Source organism: Oncorhynchus clarkii, chromosome 12, assembly GCF_045791955.1.
Source record: "Oncorhynchus clarkii lewisi isolate Uvic-CL-2024 chromosome 12, UVic_Ocla_1.0, whole genome shotgun sequence".
Classification (NCBI taxonomy): Eukaryota; Metazoa; Chordata; class Actinopteri; order Salmoniformes; family Salmonidae; genus Oncorhynchus; species Oncorhynchus clarkii.
In genome coordinates this window covers 75,343,822-75,368,993 of record NC_092158.1, presented here as the reverse complement: position 1 = coordinate 75,368,993, position 25,172 = coordinate 75,343,822, and the positions used below count along the sequence as shown (strand labels likewise).

Sequence of the window (25,172 nt, the reverse complement as noted above, 5' to 3'; positions counted from 1 at the left end):
TACAATCACAGTGACACTGTGGGCTCTGTTAACTTACATAATGTCACTTGTCTTTCATGAGATACATGGTCAGTGATAAAGAGAAACAATACAGAGTTTATCAGTAATTACAAATTGGATACACATTAAGAAATACTTCATAACAGTACTGAAAGTGATGTAACCACCCCACATGTTATTCTTCCTTTTCTGTGGGCTTTACACAAAAAGCACAATTCAATTTAGTTAAACTCTCCAAATAGTTCCAGAACTGTACTTCTCGCTTGTGTTCCACCACCACCAAAAGAGGGCAATTAATTCAATTAGCCACTGGCGTGGCAAAATTGTAGAATGGGTTGGACAGAGTTCCCAAAGCGTTTAATGAGAACATTCCTGAGTGTAATAGTGGATGAAGTATCCTGGGAGCTCACAGCTTGGGCTGAGGCGGGCGGGCGGGGGAGGGAGGGGGGGAGAGAGAGAGAGAGAGAGAGAGAGAGAGAGAGAGAGAGAGAGAGAGAGAGAGAGAGGGCGGTTACATCACTTGTAGTACTGTTATGAAGTATTTCTTTATGTGTATCCAATTTGTAATTACTAATAAGAGAGAGAGAGAAAGAGAGAGAGAAAGAGAGATAGAGAGAGAATAAAAATGAGAGGAACACAAAGATATTGTTTTGATGCACAAATGCATTCTTATCTCAAGGCCACTGTGGTAAACACCAAGTCAGTCTCTCACTGTCACCTCTACACATATTGACTAACATAGACCACACACTTGTCCTCCACTGTACTCTAACCTACTGATTTCTGACAGTTTTAGGTCTCTACTACCTACATCGAAAAATAACATTGTCCAGAGGCGGATAGTAACATTTTGCAATATGAGTGATAAGCAAGCAAGGACATCTACCCAGAACTAACTGTCAGCATGGAGTGCCTTCACATTGAGAGAGGAACGTTTAGGGCCAAACAAGATATCACAGAAGAAGAGAAACAATAACATAAGATAGGCCTTATATTTGCACTTACAAACCAATGGCAGAGTGGTCTATTCATTTAAAAACATATTTGTTTGACCTTTTGTTTTTAATGGAAAACTTTGGTACAGAAAAATACATACTTACCTAAGAACCAAAGTAGGTGTGTGCTTTACTGTCCAAATCATTTCATTGTACCCTGGGGTTGTGGGTTACAACAAGACTCATGTTGATTCAGAGCAAGCCCTGAGGTCTGGTGCTAAATGACTACGTTTGTAGCAGATAAGCCACACAGAATCTAGATGAAGTTACACATAGAAGCTGATATAGAGCTAGTTTTTACAATTCCCTTTGATGCCTAACACCAGGATTAGGGGAGGGTAAGCTGATCCTAGATCTGTATCTGTGGGAAAACGTCTACCTAAAACAAGCAGCACAGTGCCAAATAAACAGCATCTGAGTGACGACCATGTGAGGCAGAAACAAGTCTGTTTAATTGCCTCCTTAACGCCTGAGAGAACAATGTCTCACAAGGTACTGTGCTTGTTTCCCGAGCGACCATGCTTGTTGACAGGTCTTAGTTGGGTTTGCTCTGTTCACGTTGGAACATGGAGTAACTGGTTGAAGGCACAGGGGTGCAACAAACACAAACACTATGTTTCCACTCATGATTCATCAGTTGTCCTCACCGTCACACAGTATTTAACAGTTAACCTGACTTCTAATAATAATGTGATGTTAGCCTTTCAACGTCTCACATCTCCTTGCAAGACACCACACCTGGTTTAAAATACTGAAATATTGAAATTATAGTCACATACATGTCAAAGTAAATATGCAGATATCGTTCTTTAAAAAACAAATAGTTGTATATTGGAATGTATTTGGAAATACACTTGGAAAGTATTGGCATGTATTTTCAAACACAAATATGCTATTATTTAAAAACTCCCATGCATTTGAACTCAGTTCTCTTTGGTCCTAGGGTTATTTGAAATAACATATTTGGAAACAAGTATTTAAAAATATTTTCAAGTATTAGGCTATATATACGAAGCTATTTCAAAAAATGCTTTCATATACTTCAAATAGAAATAGTTGATTCGGCACCACATTATTTGAAAATACTCAAAAATACAGAATATAAGTATTTAAATGACAACAACTAAACCCAGGACTGCAAGACACACAGATATGTGACCAAGGCCAATCCATGTATGAATATCCCCATTCACCATTCATTATTCCCAATAGCAGGAGACAGATCACCTTCCAGACACCAGTGCAGGAGCTGATTGCACAGTAACCCATTTCAGGTCACATCGTTACAGAGTCATTCATTGGAATTGGCACTTATCTATTACTCAGTGGTGGTGGGTGTTATTGAAAGTATTATCTGTGTTCAGCCAGCCTGGCTAAGGTCAGAGATAGTAATGGAGCCAGGTTGACCTCTATGGATGGGCCAGAACAGAAGACATCATTTACCTCCTGGCCCTCAGTGTCAAATACAGTATTAGGATGTCCAAAGCAGAGAGAACCCTGGATCTTCCTATTAACCCCAATAACCCATTAAGGTACAGAGGGAAGATAGGATGTTATGTATGCAAAGAGCGGTTCATACCGGCAGAATGAGAGATACTGATTTCTCTTTCACCATGGTTTCAGTTAGATTTGCTTTCATAAAATTGAAGATTTCTGATGCGGTCTTCTGTCACTTTCATCAAAAATGGACTAAGGTTTAATAAGAGAAGCTACATGTATCGTACATCATCACACCTTCAAAAGATGAACATCAAAAACATAACAGACGGCTTTGTTTGAGATCACACGTGAAGCTGAACTTGCAAGTGGCGCTAAATCTCCCACAAGCACAACCTCAGGTCATTGGAGAGAAACAGAACCACACTAAGAGAGCACTCTGCTCATCTGTCAACCAGCTGTATTCATGCAAAAGCAGGGAATATCTCATATGGAAAAGATAGAAGAATATGACAAGATTCTTACATGTTCTACCTGTAACTTGTAAGCAATACACATGGCAGCAAATATACTTACAAGATTCATAGAAGATTCTTGTAATATCTGACTTATATGTTGCATGTATTATATTATATAAACCATACAAGAGACATGTAAGCTAAGCCTTCTAATGTCTCATACATGGGACATACTCATTTCGAAGCACTTGCATACCACTGTCTGATGTCACTGACACATGCAATGTGACACTTATTGGAAAATATAAGCAAAGTTCGCTGCGAGGATGAGTGGAAGGAGGAGGAGCAGGAGGAGGAGAGGGTGAAGAGGAGGAGGAGGAGAAGATGGTGAAGAGGAGGAGGAAGAGAGGAGGAGAGGAGGAAATTGATGAATGACTTTAATAGCAGCAGTTCATCTATTTAGTTATTAAGTGGAGATCTCCAACAACCATTCTCATGATAGCACATTAGTAATGTGACAAATATCATAGCTAAACTGGCTTAGTGACAGATATCATAGCTAAGCTGGCTTAGTGACAAATATCATAGCTAAGCTGGCTTGGTGACAAATATCATAGCTAAGCTGGGCTTGGTTAGAACCCTGGATGGGAGACCTGTCACGTTCTGACCATAGTTCTTGTGTGTTTTCCTTGTTTTAGTGTTGGTCAGGACGTGAGCTGGGTGGGCATTCTTTGTTGTGTCTAGTTTGTCTGTTTCTGTGTTTGGCCTGATATGGTTCTCAATCAGAGGCAGGTGTTAGTCATTGTCTCTGATTGGGAACCATATTTAGGTAGCCTGTTTTGTGTTGGGTTTTTGTGGGTGATTATTTCCGTCTCTGTGTTTGTTTCACCACACAGGACTATTTTCGGTTTTCACATTTATTGTTTTGTATATTTGTAGTGTTTTCTCGGTATTCGTCTTTATTAAAGATGTTTAACCCTAACCACGCTGCGTTTTGGTCCGCCTCTCCTTCCCAGGAAGAAAGCCTTTACAAGACCAAAGGCATAGCTGTAGATACATCAACTGTCTAGCAAGAGGTGCTGCCAAAGCCTTAACCACAGAAACTCATGCCAGACAATGTTTATAAAAGTATAATATTTTTCTTATAATAATTGTGATATTTGTTTTATATGTTGACTTAAAAAAAACTATGTGAAACCTATAAGGAAAGCATTTATTGCACATACACATTCCTTATGATATTCGTAAATTACTCATAATTCAGATATTTTGTCTCAAATACTGCCATATCTTTGTAGGAAATACACCACATCATGTACTCAATTGTGTATGTCATAAAATGTGTATATGAACACATATACAAATACACCACTGCCATACAAGATGCCATACAAGATTCGCATTTGATTTTCATGATTATTTTCCATATGTGGTGTAGTTGGTATCACTACTGTTGGAATGGCTTAAAAATCACTGACGATGACATCAAGCTTGGGGTTAACCACGTGTTCTCTTGATAAGGGTGTGAATTGGACCATTTTCCTGTCCTGCTAAGCATTCAACATGTAACGAGTACTTTTGGGTGTCAGGGAAAATATATGGAGTAAAAAGTACATTATTTTCTTTAGGAATGTAGTGAAGTAAAAGTTGTCAAAAATATAAATAGTAAAGTTTATGTATTTTTCACCTTTATATAACCAGGTAGGCCAGTTGAGAACAAGTTCTCATTAAAAACTGCAACCTGGCCAAGATAAAGCAAAGCAGGGTGACAAAAAACAACACGTGGGATACATGGGATAAACAAAAGTACAGTCAATAACACAATAGAAAAATCTATATACAGTGTGTGCAAATGGAGTAAGGAGGCAAGGCAATTAATAGGACATAGTAGCAAAGTAATTACAATGTAGCAAATTAACACTGATAGATGTGCAGATGGTGATGTGCAAGTAGAAGTACTGGTGTGCAAAAGAGCAAAAAAGTTCATAAAAACAATATGGGGATGAGGTAGGTAGTTGAATGAGTTATTTGCAGATGGGCTTTGTACAGCTGTAGCGATGGGTAACGCTGCTCAGATAGCTGATGCTTAAAGTTAGTGACTGAGATATAAGTCTCCAACTTCAGCGATTTTTGCAATTCGTTCCAGTCATTGGAAGCAGAGAACTGGAAGGAAACGCAGCCAAAGGAGGTGTTGGCTTTGGGGATTACCAGTGAGATATACCTGCTGGAGCACGTGCTACAGGTGAGTGTTGTTATGGTGACCAGTGAGCTGAGATAAGTCTGAGCTTTACCAAGCAAAGACTTATAGATGACCTGGAGCCAGTGGGTCTGGCGACAAATATGTAACGAGTAAAGTACAGACACCCCAAAAAACTAATGAAGTAGTACTTTCAGCTCATTGGCTGTCAGACTGGGTATCTCCTGTAGTGCCTGGGGGACAGCGCATTGCCAGGCCTGTGTCACTGCTCAGCTATTCGTTAGAGAGTGGGTGTGGATCACAGGGTTGGTTTGATATAATAGAGCTTTACGCAAGCTTGGTAGCTTGCCTCTGCACACCCTTCATGGCTCTGACGCACTAGCTGCACAGAGAGAACCTGTCAAATTCTTCTGCTCTTTCTGCTTGACTTGTACCCACCCTTACAAACCGTTCCCTGTGAAGTATGTCAAAGTAAACTACTAGACCCACACTTCAGTTCAAGTACTTTTTCTCAAGGGTAAAACATTCCCTTAGCACAGACTAATTTCCCTGCCTTATTACCTGGTCAGTGCTCACAGCTGCTTGGGGAGTGAGAGGTAATGTTCTATTCTGGAAGCATTATCTGTGAGCCAACTTAAACAGCCCATAAAGCTGGAGCCTCCCATAGAATGTGGAGATACACATCAGAAACACCCTAAATTACAGCACTGGCCAGGGGGGTGAAATGTAGTGTGCAGGGCATATTTAGACATTAGGGCTGGCAATGTTAGCAGCCAAGCTGGATTACTGTTATTGGCAAAACCAAATGGTGTGGTCAAAGCTCTATAAAGCCTAACTTCTAATGAAAGATGTTTCCTTAACTTCAATTAATGTAGACCTGCTTTACATGGTTTTGGTCTTGTGCCTTGGGAGAGCAGAGCACTTTGATGATGAAATCGCAAAAACACACTAATCAAATAAAAGTTGAATTGAATTAAACTTGGCTACTGTGTTTTCTGTGCTGGTTTGAGTCAATACTGCTGACTAATCCAGGCCAAGCTGCCGAGACACACAGGGAGGTTCTAATCAAGGTCATTGGATTTGGTATCAGTAGAAGTGTATGGTTGGTGGTGAGACTGTGGCTGTGACGGGGGATGGCTGGGTATTGGTGGGTCCTTCTTACATTCCTGCATGACTTGTCTTCCTAGATCGGCCTGCAGGCAAGTAGAGTGAATAAAGGCGTCCTCACACCAGGTTCGGTTTGCTCTTAGCAGAACTAGGCTAGGCGAAGTGAACATCTGTGTCTCACATACGCCCTTAAAAGACCATTGGTTGAAAAACTAGAAAAAAACATGCCAACATTACTTTGTGCCTCTTGAGACGCCATAGCAACAAATAGACAAAATACACTACCTCAAAATAGTCTGAATTAATCTTAAGAAAAATCAAGAAATCTGTAATCAACTTTTACGTTTTTGCCGAGTAGGAGTTTGTCACGTAATTTTACATCTAAGATGCTTGGTGCAGTATTTCTCAAGTGAAAAAATGTGCATTAAAACTGGTCTCTCATTGAATGACAAACACTTAATTGAAGAATCCTTACTTATGACCAATCACAGACGAAGGTGCGTAAACTTCGACTAGGCTCTATAAAAAATATTGTGTGCTCGAACAGCCCAACAAAAAAAACTGCAGAACACCAAAACGAACAAAAAGTCATGATATTTGCGCAAACTGTTTTGACTGGGAAGTATACAGTAAGCTTAAGGGTGGAAATGCCTCTAAAACGTAGGTGATGCTATTGGAATATAAGAGCAACACAAAACCTAAAAAAAAGTAGCAATACATAGCCCCAAAAATGTGTGAGGTGTGAGAGACAATTCAAAGACAGTGACATTGCATTAATCTCCTTACCTGACAAATAGAATGGCCAGAAATCGACTAAAGCGAAGGTTTTCGTGTGCTGGTGTAGGCTCCTAGCCTCCATTATTGATTTGAATTATGTGGTACGTTTGAAGTCCGTCCTGCACACAGATTTCCTTTCATATGGCTTTCAAATATTTATACAGGCCAAACTCTGTAGATCCTTGATCCTGTTTCTTAGTATTCTGTGAACACATACAAAATCAAATAACTTCTACTAAATCCACTGATTTCCACTATACAAGTAATATGGGTCACTTGTTCAAACCTCTAGATTTTCTCTACTGATAAAATACAGTATATCTGAGAAACCAGATACATATTAGCACCTGGCAAGAACTAGGTTATTTTCATTGTGGTACTATTGCCAAGTGGCACACTGTGTCAGGAACAGTAACTTAGAACAGTCTCAGGTTTAGAATTGCCTGTGGTTTTTGGGCTACTATAACACTGCTCTTTCACTCACTGGAAAATGAGATGCCCTTCAAGAAAACACATTCCTCACAACTATTACCAATTATCTTTGTGAGCTAATTATACCAATTTGTCTGACTAATAAATTAACTGATCAATTAATGGAGCAACCATATATATATATATATATATATATATATATATATATATATAAACACACTGCTCAAAAAAATAAAGGGAACACTTAAACAACACAATGTAACTCCAAGTCAATCACACTTCTGTGAAATCAAACTGTCCACTTAGGAAGCAACACTGATTGACAATAAATTTCACATGCTGTTGTGCAAATGGAATAGACAACAGGTGGAAATTATAGGCAATTAGCAAGACACCCCCAATAAAGGAGTGGTTCTGCAGGTGGGGACCACAGACCACTTCTCAGTTCCTATGCTTCCTGGCTGATGTTTTGGTCTCTTTTGAATGCTGGCGGTGCTTTCACTCTAGTGGTAGCATGAGACGGAGTCTACAACCCACACAAGTGGCTCAGGTAGTGCAGCTCATCCAGGATGGCACATCAATGCGAGCTGTGGCAAGAAGGTTTGCTGTGTCTGTCAGCATAGTGTCCAGAGCATGGAGGCACTAACAGGAGACAGGCCAGCACATCAGGAGACGTGGAGGAGGCCGGAGGAGGGCAACAACCCAGCAGCAGGACCGCTACCTCCGCCTTTGTGCAAGGAGGAGCAGGAGGAGCACTGCCAGAGCCCTGCAAAATGACCTCCAGCAGGCCACAAATGTGCATGTGTCTGCTCAAACGGTCAGAAACAGACTCCATGAGGGTGGTATGAGGGCCCGACGTCCACAGGTGGGGGTTGTGCTTACAGCCCAACACCGTGCAGGACGTTTTTCATTTGCCAGAGAACACCAAGATTGGCAAATTCGCCACTGGCGCCCTGTGCTCTTCTCAGATGAAAGCAGGTTCACAATGAGCACAGACGTGACAGACGTGACAGAGTCTGGAGACGCCATGGAGAACGTTCTGCTGCCTGCAACATCCTCCAGCATGACCGGTTTGGCGGTGGGTCAGTCATGGTGTGGGGTGGCATTTCTTTGGGGGGCCGCACAGCCCTCCATGTGCTCGCCAGAGGTAGCCTGACTGCCATTAGGTACCGAGATGAGATCCTCAGACCCCTTGTGAGACCATATGCTGGTGCGGTTGGCCCTGGGATCCTCCTAATGCAAGACAATGCTAGACCTCATGTGGCTGGAGTGTGTCAGCAGTTCCTGCAAGAGGAAGACATTGATGCTATGGACTGGCCCACCAGTTCCCCAGACCTGAATCCAATTGAGCACATCTGGGACATCATGTCTCGCTCCATCCACCAACGCCATGTTGCACCACAGACTGTCCAGGAGTTGGCGGATGCTTTAGTCCAGGTCTGGGTGGAGATCCCTCAGGAGACCATCCGCCACCTTCATCAGGAGCATGCCCAGGCTTTGTAGGGAGGTCATACAGACACATGGAGGCCACACACACTACTGAGCCTTATTTTGACTTGTTTTAAAGGACATTACATCAAAGTTGGATCAGCCTGTAGTGTGGTTTTCCACTTTAATTTTGAGTGTGACTTCAAATCCAGACCTCCATGGGTTGATAAATGTGATTTCCATTGATAATGTGTGATTTTGTTGTCAGCATATTCAACTATGTAAAGAAAGAAGTACTTAACAATAATATTTCATTCATTCAGATCTAGGATGTGTTATTTTAGTGTTCCCTTTATTTTTTTGAGCAGTGTCTATAAAATGACTGGAAAACTGCCAATGAATGTCATCTAGGAGACTTTTGATGTGCAAATCGCTAATTAAATGCCATTGAAAAATACAGGTAAGCAGTTCCTCTTGTGATTGATGCAAAAGTTACAAGGAGAAGCCAAAGAGATTGTTTGTTCTTTAAACGATCTCTGCCAGGGTGGGATCAAGCAGGCAGATGTTAAAGGAAAGATTAGTAATTGAAATAGGAGACAACAGCTCATGTTTCTGACTCGAAAGGACACTTCTTCCAATGAGGTTAAGAGAAAAAAAAAAAAAAGTCAAAAAAAGCTAAATTTGGACCTATAAATTTGGACTTTGGACCTATAAATTATAGGGACCCTTGGTGTTCTGTTGCGAATACCATAAACTGCGCAAACATTGATATAACAAGGGCAAACTATAACGCTTGATCAGCATGGTCAAATAAACAGAAGAAAAGGGGACTTCTAGATAGTGTCTTCAATAATTTATTCATTTGTAAGTATTACAACAAAAAAATATGTACAGAATGTAAAAACATATTGGTTGTAACAACTTCACACATTTAAGTCTACCATGACAAGCAAAACTCTGGTGAAAACTTGCATCATGGCTAGCAGCCTCAGGCCTCGTGCTAGCAGGCATTTCAGTTCCAATGCCATCTGAACATTGGGTTGAAATACTGTCCCTCTTTTGATCTACAAAAGCGTTGTCTTTTCCAACGGTGAATCAACTCCATGAAACAAAGTGAACTACAAGGTAAACTAAATTAGAAGTACCATACGTCACTGGACGTTTGGACTAGACCGTGTCGGCACAACAACTTGATAAAAAAGGTGGGAAAGTTTATCGGGGGAAAAAGCCACTGTAAAGGGCTGAACGTAGTCCGTGCGGTGTCCAACGTATAGTATAACAGGTCTATTTCTCCGTCCTCTGGACTGACCGTCACTGGGAAACCAGAAGCAGGTCCTCCGGGGCACAAAATTCCCATAAAATTCCAAGGAACACCAACGAGGTCCATTCTGCGGGCGAAGCGCCTTTCGGAAGCTCAGCCGCACAGTTCATCTCTTCTTCTTACTGTGTCTGAGCAGCTTCTTCCTCTTTAGGATCATTTCATATAGTTTCTCCAGGCCGGGTTGGAGCCCCTGACCGTTCAGCGCGCTGCATCCCTGGGTGTGGTGCAGTGTGGAGTTGCTAAGCTCGTGGAGGGCCAAGGCCTTCTCCACCTCCACAGCAGAGACTGCAGAGTCCAAGTCCTGCTTGTTGGCAAGCACCAGAATTGGTACTCCCTGGTTCTCTGCCGAGCGACTGATGCGGTGGAGCTCCACTTTGGCCTCCTCCATACGCTCAGTTTCTGCAGCATCCACAACAAACACCAGGCCATCGGTGCGACGCGTGTATGACTTCCACAGGGGCCGCAGCTTCTCCTGACCGCCCACGTCCCACACCTGGAAGGTGGTGGTGGCCCGCGAGCTTCCAACTGCTACTTTAATCCGTTCAGTGTTGAAGCCCTTTGTGGGGATAGTCTCCACAAATTCCCGGAGCTTTAGTCTGTACAGCAGAGAGGTCTTTCCTGCAGAGTCCAGGCCGATGACGACCACATGCAGAGACTGGAAGTTGGGGAGGAAAGGAGTGTTGGGGGCGATCTCTGTTAGCTGGTTGCCCATTCTGGCTGGTTGCCTGGTCCTGATAGTGAGGTGGCAGACTCTAGTAGCGGAGGTGGTGGGTGTCTCCAGAGAGATGAAGCATTCACACCTACTTCAAAGGCAGCGGTTGCAGACCAGAAGGCAGACGACTAAACTCACTGATGACCTTGTAAAATGAAGGAAACAGGCAAGATTAGTTATGTTTTATAGATGGCACCGTGGATGGCAATAATTTATATGTTTAGTCTACTGACTATGCTTCGAAGGAAAAAAAGAAAAACGTTTTTTTTTTCAAAACAACCCTGCCTATCGTTCCATAGCAGAAAAAAAACAGTTCCAACATGTAATTATATGGAACTGCAGTTGAATTGCCATTACTGTTTGACAACACTGGCTAAAATCATGTACTTTTTTTACATGGCAATACGAGTAGAGTGTACAGTACGCATTGTCAATCTTTCTTATCGCGCTATCTGCAGAAAAATCTATTTGAACACATTGAAATGTGTTTTGTCAATAAGGCACAGAATATTCTGGTCCCATGTATGTAACGTTAACGTTACTTCAGCAAACTTCTCTGTCCTGTTGGTTCGTTGCATATGCGGCTGCATAGTAACACTGGTGTCGCTAACGTTAACTAGCTAGCTAACCTTAACGCGAAAAAAAAATAAAATAGTATAACCAAAGTGTTTGCCGTCTAGGTAGATAGTTGGGTAACAATTACTTAGTTGTACGTAATTTCAGTGGCCAGTTACTGTGCTGCACTTGCAATGCTGGCTCTGTCCGTGCGAGAAACAATATCGAACCGAGTCGGGACACTTAGCGTTAACGTTTATTAGTTGCACCGAACCAAACAAACGATGTTAGTTAAAACATTACACGATCTTACCTTTATAGCGTTTCTGTATTGAGTCAGACAACATAATTCCAACACAGATAAGCACAAATCCACACTGAAGAAGAATAATTCCAAAAGAAGCGGTGCTAGAACCACCAGTGTCCATCTACTTGAATCTCCAGACAAGGAATGGAACCAAAGGTGCTGAGCGCGACTGAAAAACACAACCCCCACCAGTGACGTAACGAGAACACTCCCAGTCCCAGTCCCAGCCTCCCCCTAATGCAATGAGTTTTACATGGAAAGTGCAGTGACCTCTGACTTGTGAGCTCTTATCGACAGTTATCAGTCTATTGCTATGGAATTGTCAAACTAAAGGAATAAACATAGTAGGATATTGATTATGTGGGTATGCTTAACTTGGTTGGCTGTCTTGGCTGTTTTGCCTTTTTATTTAGTCAGTACATAATTGTAAACCACTAACCTATTTCATATTTTGACATGAGACATCATGTTCAGTAGCCTATGAGAAATGTATACCAGCACAAAATCATGGAAATATGTGTATAAAGTAGTTGGTGTAGCCGCTTGAGGTCTTTCTGCTCTGAACAAAGTTGGGGGCAGCAAGAGGACAATGGGTCGACTGTGGCAATTTGAATGCTAATGCCTTTGTAGTCTTTTCCTTGAACAGCACCATGATAACATTTCAGGAAATTACCTGCTGGAGTTGGAGTGCCCTGTATTCATAAGGCATGTGTTATGAAACCAGCCAGATCATATCAGCATATCTGGGAGGAATCTAGTTACTATTCTCAGCACAACACTTGCTGGTTGTAGCCTGTCATGAGGGGAGGATGCAAAACTGTGTGCAGATTTGAAAATAGAGTGGTTATCAGATGTACCCACAGTGCAGCAAATGGAGGGCAGATATCACACATGGGAGTTAAATGAAAACTCACAGGGAAATTGAGATTGAGAAATTGTGTCAGCATGTGCAACAATAATTATCTTTCCTGCAGAGTAGGATTCCATGCCGAAGGGTCTGCCTCGGAGCAGAACTCACTAATTACACACAGTCAACGTTCAAATCACTGACAAATTAGCTTTCAAGTGAAGCAAAAAAAAAGAGAAGAAAATATGTGTTATACTGTGCTTCTTCTCTCACCTTAAATTCACTCGACCTTCGTACACACACAACACAGACATTTGACTGTCATTATCACAAGGGAATAACCTCAATATACAATGGGCAATTATTCATTGGCACTACATTTATAAAGCAGTTGCTATCTTAACAGACCATTGGAAAATGATAAATTGGGTACCAATTAACTTTTAGGACTGAATATACCATGCATCTACTTATGTATTTTGATGAGCAATTACTGTGTTTGCTTTGTATGGAGAAAAAAAACGCTAGAAAAACAAATAGGCCTATGTTTTTTAAAGATTTGATTAATTGGAATTTGAATGCAAGAACAAATGTCTCCAGACTGTATTAAGCCAAAGGAGTCGATAGCCTAGTGGATAGAGCATTGGGCCAGTAACAGAAAGGTTGCTAGATCGAATCCCTTACGCTGACAAGGTAAAAATCTGTCGTTCTGCCCCTGAACAAGAATTTCTTCTTAACTGACTTGCGAAGTTAAATCAACAAAGGGGGGTGTTTTACTAAACATGACAGTAGCGTCCTCTACCGACTAATATGGGAAATACATCCATATATTGTGAAGTTTACACCTGAAAGATTCACAGGTGCAAAACTATTGCAGAACGACAACGCATTTGGTAAATTACCAAACGTGCATTGCACATATAACATGATCAAATGGGTTGGAGATTTCCAGACTCCTCAGCTGAGAATTGTATCTCCAGAGGGTGAACTACTGGGGTGAGTACTTATTTACATTTATCTCTGACGCCACCAACTCAAGGGAGCGTTCAGTTGCTAGGTAACTTGCGAGGCAGGTGGGAAATACTTGAAGCTGGAAAATTGAGGTACTCAACGTCATCATTAGCTACCTGCTTTAGGCTGCTGAAGTCCACCTTGCCTCTGAGGGCAAAACAGTTTTTTTCCTCCAGGAATTGTTATAAGTAAAAGATCCAATAATTCTTTGTCATTTATTTTAGGCTGTTAGTGTGGTTACTCTAGGTTAGATTTACACTATCCAGGGATAGCTATTGCCTTAAAAAAAACATTAATTGAAACTCCTAATGCAGCAGTGTGGAGACAGAGAAGGAATAACATCAGTGGCCCCTGTTTATATTAAGACAAAGACAAGACATTGTGTTGGGCTGTCATCAATCAGAATTGGTGAAACAGTGATATAGGGGCTTGTCTGTCTATCAGGTTACAGCACTGGCACTGTGGTTTAATGATAGTTAGCTCCACTCTCCCACAGATGCTGGTGTAGGATGTCTGCTATACATTGGGAAGCCCGGCGCCGGCAGACCATGGTGGACCGCAGGATGTCCAGGGCCAAGCAGCAGGCAGGCTACCGTCAGTAGGCTTGCTCCATAATTGATTAACACCGGAGGTGGAAACCAAAGTCGAACATGGGACACCCCCGTGAGGGGTCAACCTCAATTTCTATTATTCATTTTGAAGGTTGTGTCCCTCTGGACATACCTTACGCCTCGGCTGAATGTTTCATGTGTGCCAGCACTGACCGAGAGCCAATGAATAGCCTTGAAATTCAGGAAAACATCAGAATCCCTCAATCCCACCATAAGGTGGCATTAAATGTCATTGGTTTACTGACACTTACATATTCAAGCACCTCTTGAAACAGCAGAGAAAGGTGCTACTCTGTTCTTATTCAAAGTTAATTGCTGCAACACAGTCCATTATCACTTACAAATAAGTTTGCAAGTTCCTGGTCTTAATTTGGCATTGAGAACAGGGATCATTGTATGGGATCTCAACTCCACCACATTTTGGATGTTCAACATTGACAGGTATTCAGAACTTGAAGGCCATTAACACCTGTCTAAATGGAGGGTGTAAAACAGACCCCTCCCTGTCTGTGTGCAACTGTTTACAAAACTGTGAAGTAGTGTACAACACCCCTAGTTATGTGCAAAATATCTCAGGTGCATTTGGTGTTTCTGCTGCATGTCAGGTTGCCTCAAGTACAGCATTTACAAGTACCTCTTGTTTGTGCAGATGACAAAGGACCCTTCAGAGCCAAATTCAAAGCCAATGGCAGAGTCTAACGCACCTGCTCAGCAGCCAGGTAATATCTAAATGTTTAATTTGCACCATTTTTGTTGTGCCTAAAAGGGTGACAAACTACTAACAAAACCATATTCATTATAAGCCAGACATGCTCATGTTGTCTCATGTCTCGGCCTTTCAGAAAAGGGACTTTTGAATACATATTTGTAAATCTCTGAACCTGCAACCACAACCATCTTCTGACTGTAATTCAGGCAAAGAAGGTAATCAAATCTCATAAGCAAACAATTCCATGCCCAGAAGCTTCTGTTTAAGGAGTTATATCTGTGGGCTCATGTTCCAACATGACTTTGCCGTGTCGTCCAGGAAGTAGCCCACAATACCAGAGCCATTAATCCCCAGTTGACTACAACACTTTGAGAACAATGGAATTAAAATGTACTCTCCAAAACCTTCTATTGGCTCATGAATATCTCTAATCTGGTAGCGTCTCGCTTGCAGGCACATCAATGATTCCCATTACCTGAGTCAACAACAGCCTATCCCCCAAAGGTGACATGAACACACATCCTCACCACAAACAGAAAAACCTCCCATTTAGGAGGAATCCTCAGATCGGAGTGGTCTACACTAGCCAAGTTTCCCAACTCCAGTCCTGGGGAAAACACAGGACCACAGCACAAGCACAACATAAGTTTATGATCTACACATCAATACTTGAATCAGGTGTGTTAGTGCTGGTATTGAACAAAAATGTGTGGTCACGTGGAATCCCCAAAAAAATAGAACCAAGTGTCTATACAGTTTGATCATTTTAATGGCTCTAGCCTGGCCAAACCAAGTCTCCACAGTTAGCAGAGGGGGTCACGCTCTACCATCCTCTCATTAGAATGGGGTCTGTTAAATAATAAATGGGGCCATGCTCTGCACTCCTACCGTGTAGTTGCTCAAATATCACAGATGAGGAATTATGGGGATTGGAAACCTGAGGTTTGTGGCAGGCAGCCAAGTCTTGGGTTGTGTTCAGTAGAAACAAACAGGAGAAAACGCTTGGTTACAAGTTCAGGTAATGGTAATAATATTCTGTTTCAAAAATACATTTCCCTGTTTAATTCTTACTGGATGCAACCCCCAGTGAGTGCCTGTCATGGGTGAGAAAGGACTAGAAGTAGTTGCCAGCCCGTTGACATGGGTCACGTACAGTTCATTGGCATGGCCACCTGCATTGTGCTATTTTGCAGGTGAATTATCAACTGTGAGACTATAGTCTCAGACAACTGGACCAGTTGACAGGAAGGATAACATGTTCTTAGTAACAGAACAACACTGATTACAACATATCTGTACAAAGTCTTGGAGTACTCTATGAGCACCAATGATGACTTCCTCTCTTGACCATTGTATCCACTAACACGCCATTATCTTCTCCTTGTCTTTCAGCCGTGAATTAATGTTCACACTCCAAAAACAAGCTCCAGTACAGTGCTAAGACTGACAACAGATACTCAGTGAGTGCATGTGATAATGCTATGTATTATTGATACAGTACATACAATTATAGGAGTGTTATTTCTCTACTTTTGCCCATACAGTACTCTCAGCAGTGGTGAAGAACCCATATCCAGTTATTGGTGAAGAAGACTAATATGGACTGCACCCAACTATCTGTGCAACTTCAGCACCACTCAGTGGCCATTTCAAAGTACGACACCCTTGAATCATGTGACCAAACAAGGAAGGTGGAATCAAAGCCTGAAAAAAAAGAAAAGGTATTTTAAAGTATTCAATACTGTATTCTATTATTTATTTCACTGATCTGACAAAGGTGAAAACAATGCGCTAAAACCATTAATTCAAGGAATAGAGGAAGTAAAGATTGAGTATTTGAACAGGGCACAGAAAACATTGCCATGATTATGCTGTAGTGCAAGAACAAGGGAGTAAATTAGTTAGCTTCCACATTCCAAAAAACCCCGTGGTGACACTACTAGTCCATGTGGATTCCTAACAACCTTTCCCCCCACCCCAATAATCCCATTTCAGTGACACATAAAAACCATAGGTGAATTAATATCCAGATCTTGTTATAGCTGTTAGAATTAGCATACAATTAGAGATTATGGTTTAACATACAAATGTGTGGTCTGTAGTCAATCCCAATGGTGTACAAATCAAAGACAGAACTGTAATTCCGATGTTTCTGCCATAGAAAAGTTCTAAATGGTCTCTACCACAGTCATTATGTGATCAATGCTACATAGTTGTATGCATAAATTTAAGAATACTAAATGGTTTTACCTACTTTAACAAATTAAAACGCATACAAAAGTAATTTACTTGTTTGTAGAAGTGCACCGACAATCTGTTTTATAAGAAATTATGCAAAAATATAATATCTAAATTACTCCTTCAAAAATGTGTGCAAATGTGTAGTCCACTCAAGTCTTTCAGTTTCTTTGAAGACAAAACAGAGTAGCCTTCAGTAGGATGTGGCAAAAAAAAGTACTTTTCACAGCGCAGAGCCTCCAACCACAGCAATGACCCTACTTAAAAAGCAAGTGCTACAGAGGTGCATAGGAAAGACAAACATAACATTTCAGAGCTTTCATTTTAATTTCAAGCTCCACATTTTTGTTGTTTCTTTCTTCCCCATAACTTGAGGGACATTTGCATTTTTCAAGAAAAAACAACTATGGCTTTTGACCACACAGTTCACCTCATGGCCTACTCCTCAGTCATCCCGCCACTCATGGAGCCCTTGGTCTCAGGGTGTAGGGTTGATGAGGTGGGGTGTTGTGGTGTTAGACCCACAGTCGACGTATTCAAACGTGTCCAGGGAAAGCTGCTCAAAGTGGGCCAGGTAGTAGACAGTCATTGACATCCTGAGGGAGGAGGTGGTTACAGATTTTCATCTATTATTTATCAAATGTAACGATCATTTATGTAATTGTACCAGATTTTGGTCAGCCAGCTATCAAGGTTTCCTAACCATAGCCATGAAATAAACTCTCCCATGAGCCATCACTGTACAAACTGGGCCAAGTTAACAAGCAATACAGCCCTTTTATATCCCTTCCTCAGATTTGAACCACTGATAAGAAATAAATAGGTTAGTCGCCGACCCCATTGGTTTACTAGGTGGGCGAAGTTGTGTTGGTTTATCATCAAAACCTTTAGTCATGAATTATGGTATTACATTTTTTCCACTGAACACAGATTCAACATTATTCTGGTTCATTGTTGAATATATGCATTATAATCTAAATGGATAATCTGTGGGAGCAAAGCTACATTTGAGGGGCGTTTTACCCATACTGACTGACTGGGCACATACTCACTGAAGATGGACAAATAACGTGTGGATCTTGATCGTAGATTTCTTGCAGTAATTGCTGGGAAAAAGAGAAAATAATAAATACCTTCAGGATTTCCTTATAAAAGATGATTTAAAAAACAACCCACTGGGCACAAACTCATTGAATTAGCGCTGTTTCAACGTAATTTGATAACGTATTGTGACGTGGAATCTGTGGAAAATACATTGATTTGAAAAGTCATCAACTGTTGTTTTGAGGGTGAAATTTCAACCACAGGATTATGTGTCATCATGGTAACCACATTTGAGACATTGTATAAAATGTTGAATTTGTACCTTTAAAAACAACGTCAGACATCCAACGTTATATCCACTATCAGGAAAAAAAAAAACAATATGCTGGGCAGCACCTCCTACTGAAGAATTCATCCATCTACAGCTGCCCTTGAGTCTCCCATCCAGGGTTTTAACCAAGCCCAGCCCAGTTTAACTATGCAATTTGTCATTGACTATTACCAATGTGCTATCGTCACTATTATTATTTAAAACTAAATAAATTCACTGTTGCTATCGAAGTCATTCCAAAAGGTAGGTTTAACAGAGTAAATTAAAATGTGATCATACTTTATCACTTATCTTCAATGATGCTATTTAGGCCTATAAAGCATTTGCAAAGTCATCAACAGCTGTTTAAATTCAACCCAGAATTAATCTAAAAATAGACAACACAATAGGTCTAGCGTTTCAAGCTCTGGTTGACTTCAAATTTAATGAGGAGATGCACCTTCTGCTTGACAGTTCCATCTGTGCCAATGACTTAGGCTGACTTTAATTCCAAATGTATAATTTGTGTTGGATTCACATCTCCATCTTAACCAAAACGTTCAAGAGTGATTTGATCCTATTCTTTATTTAAAGTGCATTTAAAGTTTAATTTAATTGCATTCTTTAATTTAGATTTTTGGTTGAGATGGCTTCATGAATACAACATAAAATTGTTAATTTGTAGACAAACTGGAATTAAAACCAGACTTCAGTGGCAGTCAGTGGCACAGATGGAACTATCCAAGCAGAAGATTAAAATCTTCAAACATTTAAATTTGAAACCAACCAAACACAATTCAATATCACTTTTGAAATACAATAGCCTATTAACTTGTCGACAAGTTAACAAAATGCTAGGTTGGATGCCGTCTCCAACATATCTAAAAATAGAAAAGTTAAAGTCTAGAGCACCACAGTTGAGGTGTCATAATACCTATGAATGGGAAAAATGAATGGTGGAAAAAACCACAGGGAATTTTTTAGAAACACTTAAAATAAGGGCTGTTTCTCGTGTAGGCTTACCCTGGCATGACCTTTTGTAAACATGTAAATCTCTTGGACAAGGTGACTTTAATCAATAAAGTCGCCTCTATTTAATCAGATTCGAAAACGCTAATTAGCATCAAAGTAGACATCATGCAAACCTACAAAACCCTGCAAGCTCCTGCACGTCATCTCTAGCTGACACCTTTGCTAACAGGTAGTGTCAATTTAAAACTTGCACAAGAAAGTTAAGAATTCAGGTTTCAAAATGTAGCCAATATATTATTTACTACATTTAGATAGTTAATCCAGAGATTCTTACCTTCGCCTCGATGATTCTTACCTTCGCCTCGATTTGGCAGTCTCATCCAGATCACGGCATTTGTAGTTCTATATGATAGCCACATTAGCATTTCATTTTTAGGGGTAAATACAGGTGAATATATTGATATGTCACCTAGTCCTAGAGACTACACGGTTATGAAAAATATCATGCCAGGGTAAGTCTACACGAAACACAGCCCTTATTTGAAGTGTTTCTAAAATCCCCTATGGGAAAAATGAATGGTGGAAAACGATTGGAACCATTTCCTTGCTTGACTGCTAGGTTTTATGGACTAAGCCAGTGGCTCAGATGGAACTAGCCAAGCAGTAGATCCAGGTAACTGCCAAAATAATGGAAACACTTGCGTAAACAAGAGATAAAAAGTATATTGAAAGCAGGTGCTTCCACATAGGTTGACTACCATGGCTATCTATGCCCAATAGGATGACAAGTCCCCTAGAGTTTCAGACACTTGTAGAATCTATGCCAAGGTGCATTGAAGCTGTTCTGGCCCATCACCCTATTATGACACTACATTGGCGGTTCATTTATTTTGGCAGTTACCCATACCTCTCCTTTAAAATGCTGATATTTGGTTGTGTTGTCAACCAAACAATTCAATATTACTTTTGTAATACAGTAAATTGTTTAAGTTAAGGCTCTCTTACAATCTAATGTAACATTCATCACTAAAATGAGTAACATATCCAAGAACACATTGAGGATACTGTAACTATACATTTCTTTATGTAACCATATAAAGTCTGCATGTTCAAAAAGCAAGCACAGGTCTGTGGAGATCTTCACAATTTCTGTAATCTGTGCAGAATATCAGTTGCACCATATACTTGTAATGTAATCTCAACTGCAATCTAGGCCATTTGGTTCTGCTTTTAGAAGAAGTGCAGTGAAAACAATCTGTTTTTATAAATAAACAAAATATGACATTGCATTCCCATTTGAACTTTGCTGGGTTTTTAAAATGGTTGAAAGCAGTGAGACATTTGGGGTGATGACGACAACCAAAAATCTGATCGTTTTTCCATTGGTTGTGCTTTTAGATGGTTGAAAGCATAGTGATAATACATTGGAAATTCATCTAACTTTTAGCTGTCTTTTTGAGTGGGTGAATATAGGTTGTAATCTCATTGATCAAGATGTTAGCCAGATTTTAACCAAGTACCCACGTTGAAATGACATGGTGTGCCCAGCGGGAATGCTTTTGACTTCTTTCAGTCCAGAGGCACTTTCATTTTGTGAATAGGAATTGCTACTGCTAGTGACAATTAGCCTGCAACACATGGAGGAAATGGAGATGAATTGCACATGCCAGTGCTCCCAGCTAAGCAGGTTATGCTAGTTTATGTATGCTTATGTACTTTTGTAAGACACATACTTAATCAATCTGTTCAAACATTTGACAGTCATTCCTCAGACTTGTTCCAAATACAAAACACATTTCCAGTTGCTTTGTCTTTATACATTATTCAAAACAACTAGCCAAGAAAATGGCAGAGAATAACTGTCTGTAGAGCACACAAAATCAATTCTCACATTTACAGCGAATGAGTTACATTACTTTCACATGACAACATGCCACAATCAAAATAAGCTTAACTTTACAGCACAACTAAATTAAAAGGACTGCGTCACTATATTGTAAGTGTGTTACCATGGCACTTTGTGTAACCAAACAGCCACAAAAGCAGCTTTATATCTCACTACTGACTCAATGGAAGATTCAGCACCAGACATAGTATAACCTTGGTTAAATTTGTACTTACTTCAGACCCTCCTCCACTAGCGTGACAGGAATCTCAAAGGCAAACTGTCAGGGGAAATAAGGAAGAGCGTTAGTGAGTCAAGTAACAATACTTAGAGGCTTACAGAAGCTAACATCTCTGCAGTATAGCAGTTGGTAATGAGGGCAGGTGCTCACCGTTTTGTCCGTGAGTGGTTTGACGGTGGTGACATTTTTCATATCAGCCTTGCCCACAACCGTTTTATCAAAAAGAGCCTGCACTGTCAAGTTGTAGGCCTGAACTGTAAAGAAGTTGTCATTGGTAATATTCAGGATGTTCTGTGATGGGAGAGACACAAGGCGATTATTACATTCATCTCCAAAAACACTCCAGTGATGCAGAGGAAGAGACCAATACTTTTATGGCATAGCCCAGATAGAAACCGACTGTGTGGTATATGAATGAATAAGGCCAATGAGGTCTCACCGTGATGTTCATTTGGACAGTGGTCGGGGTGAAGTAAACATAGACAGACTTGACAGCCACAGGTGAGAGGATGACACTGCGAGGAAACAAGAAGAAGAGGACCAGCGAGCTGACCAGCAGGCACAGCGTCACTGACACAGTGACGTACAACTTCCTGTAGGGGGACATGATATGTACAAGTTGAGTATTGATTGAAGGCCCAGCACAGCAAGAATGGCTGCATTGCATTGGCCATTTTAACATACCGCAAGCGTTTTCATGCAGTATACACAAACACACCTCAATATGTTTGTGTGTTTGATATCATATTGTACAACAGCTGATGAAATTAACACTGTAAAAGTGTGCTTTTTTTTGCTGGTTGAAAATGCAATCTACACAGGATCTTCTTATCAGCAGGTTTGCATGGCCAGAAGTTTTAGATTTCCATGGTGACATCACCATGCGTTAGTAGTAGAGGTCGACCGATTAATCGGAATGGCTGTCCTGCGTTGCATATAATCTGACTGAGCATACAAGTATCTATGTATCTGACTGAAAAGTGGTAGGCAGAAGCAGGCGCGTAAACATTCATTCAAACAGCACTTTCGTGCATTTTGCCAGCAGCTCTTCGTTGTGCGTCAAGCATTGCGCTGTTTATGACTTCAAGCCTATCAACTCCCGAGATGAGGCTGGTGTAACCGAAGTAAAATGGCTAGTTAGTTAGCGCAAGCTAACAGCGTTTCAAACGTCACTCGCTCTGAGCCTTCTAGTAGTTGTTCCCCTTGCTCTGCATGGGTAACGCTGCTTCGATGGTGGCTGTTGTCGTTGTGTTGCTGGTTCGAGCGAGGAGAGGGACGAAGCCATACTGTTACACTGGCAATACTAAAGTGCCTACAAGAACATTCAATAGTCAAAGGTTAATGAAATACAAAATGGTATAGAGGGAAATAGTCCTATAATAACTACAACCTAAAACTTCTTACCTGGGAATATTGAAGACTCGTGTTAAAAGGAACCACCAGCTTTTATACGTTCTCATGTTCTGAACATTTTGCACTTTTACTTTATTCTCCAACACTTTGTTTTTGCATTATTTAAACCAAATTGAACAGGTTTCATTATTTACTTGAGGATAAATTGATTTTATTGATGTATTATATTAAGTTAAAATAAGTGTTCATTCAGTGTTGTTGTAATTGTCATTATTACAAATACATTTTTTAAATGTATATATTTTTAAATCGGCATCGACTTTTTTGGTCCTCCAATAAAATAAATGTATAACAATCGGTCGACCTCTAGTTAGTAGACCAATAACAAAAAGCTCCAAACCTCTGCAAATAACAGCTAGTTTTCCTCTCTTCAGTCATGCTACATTCAACTGCTAACTTGCTAACTGGTTGTTATACACGTGCTGCGTTCAAGAAATCAGCAAGTCGGGAGTTCCGACTAGCATGTGAACGTGGCATACGACCACGTTGCTATAGAAAGTTAGCTAAAAAGCTTATTAATGGAAATCTATTACAGTAAGTTAATTCATTGTTACCCAGAAATTATTTTTTGGGAAAAATGGCTTCATTGCATTGGCCATTTTAACATACCACAAGCGTTTTCATGCAGTATACACAAAACACACCTAGATACAGATGCCCACTCACGGAACGCAATAATACTTTCCACACATACTGAACATCTCTACACACCATAGACTTAAAATACCTTCTAAATGATGCATGTAGGTAATAAAAACAATTGTTGCTGTAAATCTCAACATGGTCTTACGTGTGTCGTGGTTTCAGCCTCTGATCGGAGCAAGGGATCACTGCCACCAATTTGCTCTCCTGGCCTCGTGGGATGCGGCCCGTACCCTGGCAGGTTGGGCAGTCCAGTGTTTCCTCAGAGTGTCTCCTGTTAGAGGTCTTTCTCCGGTCCTGCTGGGGTACGATGGACTGCTCATCATTCTCACTGGGTTGACTGGAACCAGCTCCCATGCCTGCTAAAGAGACAGTCATATATACAGGTAACTGCCAAAATAATGGAAATGCCAATATCAGGTGTCTTAATAGGGCATTGGGCCACTACGAATCACCAGAACAGCTTCAATGCACCTTGGCATAGATTCTACAAGTGCCTGGAACTCTATTGGAGCGACACCATTCTTCCACAAGAAATGTCATAATTTGGTGTTCTATTGATGGTGGTGGAAAACACTATCAGACGCTGTTCCAGAATCTCCCATAAGTGTTCAATTGTGTTGAGATTTGGTTACTGACACACACACCTGTGGGGACATATGACTCCCCTTCAAAATCCTATTTTCCCTAACCATAACCTCAAACCTAACCTCAAAGTCACGGAGCTCTCTTCTTCTAGCCAAAATAATAGGCAACTGGGGATTTTTTTATATGACCCTAAGCATGATGGGATGTTAATTGCTCAATTAACTCAGGAACCACACCTGTGTGGAAGCATCTGCTTTCAATATACTTTGTATCCCTCTTTTACTTTGGAAGTTACCTGTAATGTTAGTTGCTTCACATCAATATAATGATACTTTACTATGTGATATTTGTGACGACAAAGGATTATATTCTGTGTATGTATGTGCTTTGCTATCTTGGTGTATTTCACAATGGAGATGATCTTAAATGCATACAATTATACGATGTTTCATTATCTTCGCAGACACCGAACCAATTAGATCGAATTCGGCTTTGTCCATACATCAGCCAACACCTTCAGTGAATTAATTCTACAATTTAGCAAATAACCGATGGCGAACGTTAGTTTTATTCTAAACAGAAATTTGACTACGCATTTACAACACTCCGCATACAAGTCTTGTGATGAGTTTCGTTTCTCTGCCACCCCTGAAGAAAACAACTTGTTGCACTGTGTTTACTTGCCTTGTTTTTGGAGTGTTACGATTTATAAAGACGGTGCCGTCGTCAAGATGATCTGTAATTTAACTCCACACCATATGCCTCACAGCAGTCGTGGAAAATTGTCTAATAATCTTCTTATGTTGGTCACATACTCACTGAGCAGTGGCGCAATTTCCTATCCAGATGAGGATGACGCAGCGTAATTTTGCTGCCACCCACAGGAAATAATTAAAGCGGCTATATGTAGCTTTTTGGGGAACACGACCAAATTC

The 25,172-nt window shown here is 40.7% G+C and overlaps 2 protein-coding genes across 5 annotated transcripts; both read right to left on the bottom strand.

Moving 5' to 3' along the window:
• Positions 1 to 9,669: 9,669 nt before the first annotated feature.
• LOC139421302 (ADP-ribosylation factor-like protein 4D) lies at positions 9,670 to 11,895 on the bottom strand. The gene is made up of 2 exons (XM_071172051.1): positions 11,733 to 11,895; positions 9,670 to 11,009 (listed from the first exon to the last, which is right to left on the bottom strand). Exon 2 carries the CDS (start codon positions 10,862 to 10,864, stop codon positions 10,259 to 10,261), a length of 606 nt encoding a protein of 201 aa, XP_071028152.1. The 5' UTR covers positions 10,865 to 11,009; positions 11,733 to 11,895; the 3' UTR covers positions 9,670 to 10,258.
• Positions 11,896 to 16,646: 4,751 nt separating this feature from the next.
• Positions 16,647 to 25,119, bottom strand: LOC139421301 (transmembrane protein 106B-like). 4 transcript variants are annotated; one of them, XM_071172047.1, is made up of 7 exons: positions 24,922 to 25,119; positions 23,798 to 24,011; positions 22,034 to 22,187; positions 21,745 to 21,885; positions 21,590 to 21,633; positions 18,195 to 18,248; positions 16,647 to 17,738 (listed from the first exon to the last, which is right to left on the bottom strand). In XM_071172047.1, exons 2-7 carry the CDS (start codon positions 24,004 to 24,006, stop codon positions 17,621 to 17,623), a joined length of 720 nt encoding a protein of 239 aa, XP_071028148.1. In that variant the 5' UTR covers positions 24,007 to 24,011; positions 24,922 to 25,119; the 3' UTR covers positions 16,647 to 17,620. The 4 variants fall into 4 exon arrangements, with proteins under 4 accessions (XP_071028148.1, XP_071028147.1, XP_071028150.1 ...); XM_071172046.1 differs by having other exon boundaries at positions 23,798 to 24,008; positions 24,922 to 25,117; XM_071172049.1 differs by having other exon boundaries at positions 23,798 to 24,008; positions 25,057 to 25,117.
• Positions 25,120 to 25,172: the final 53 nt, after the last annotated feature.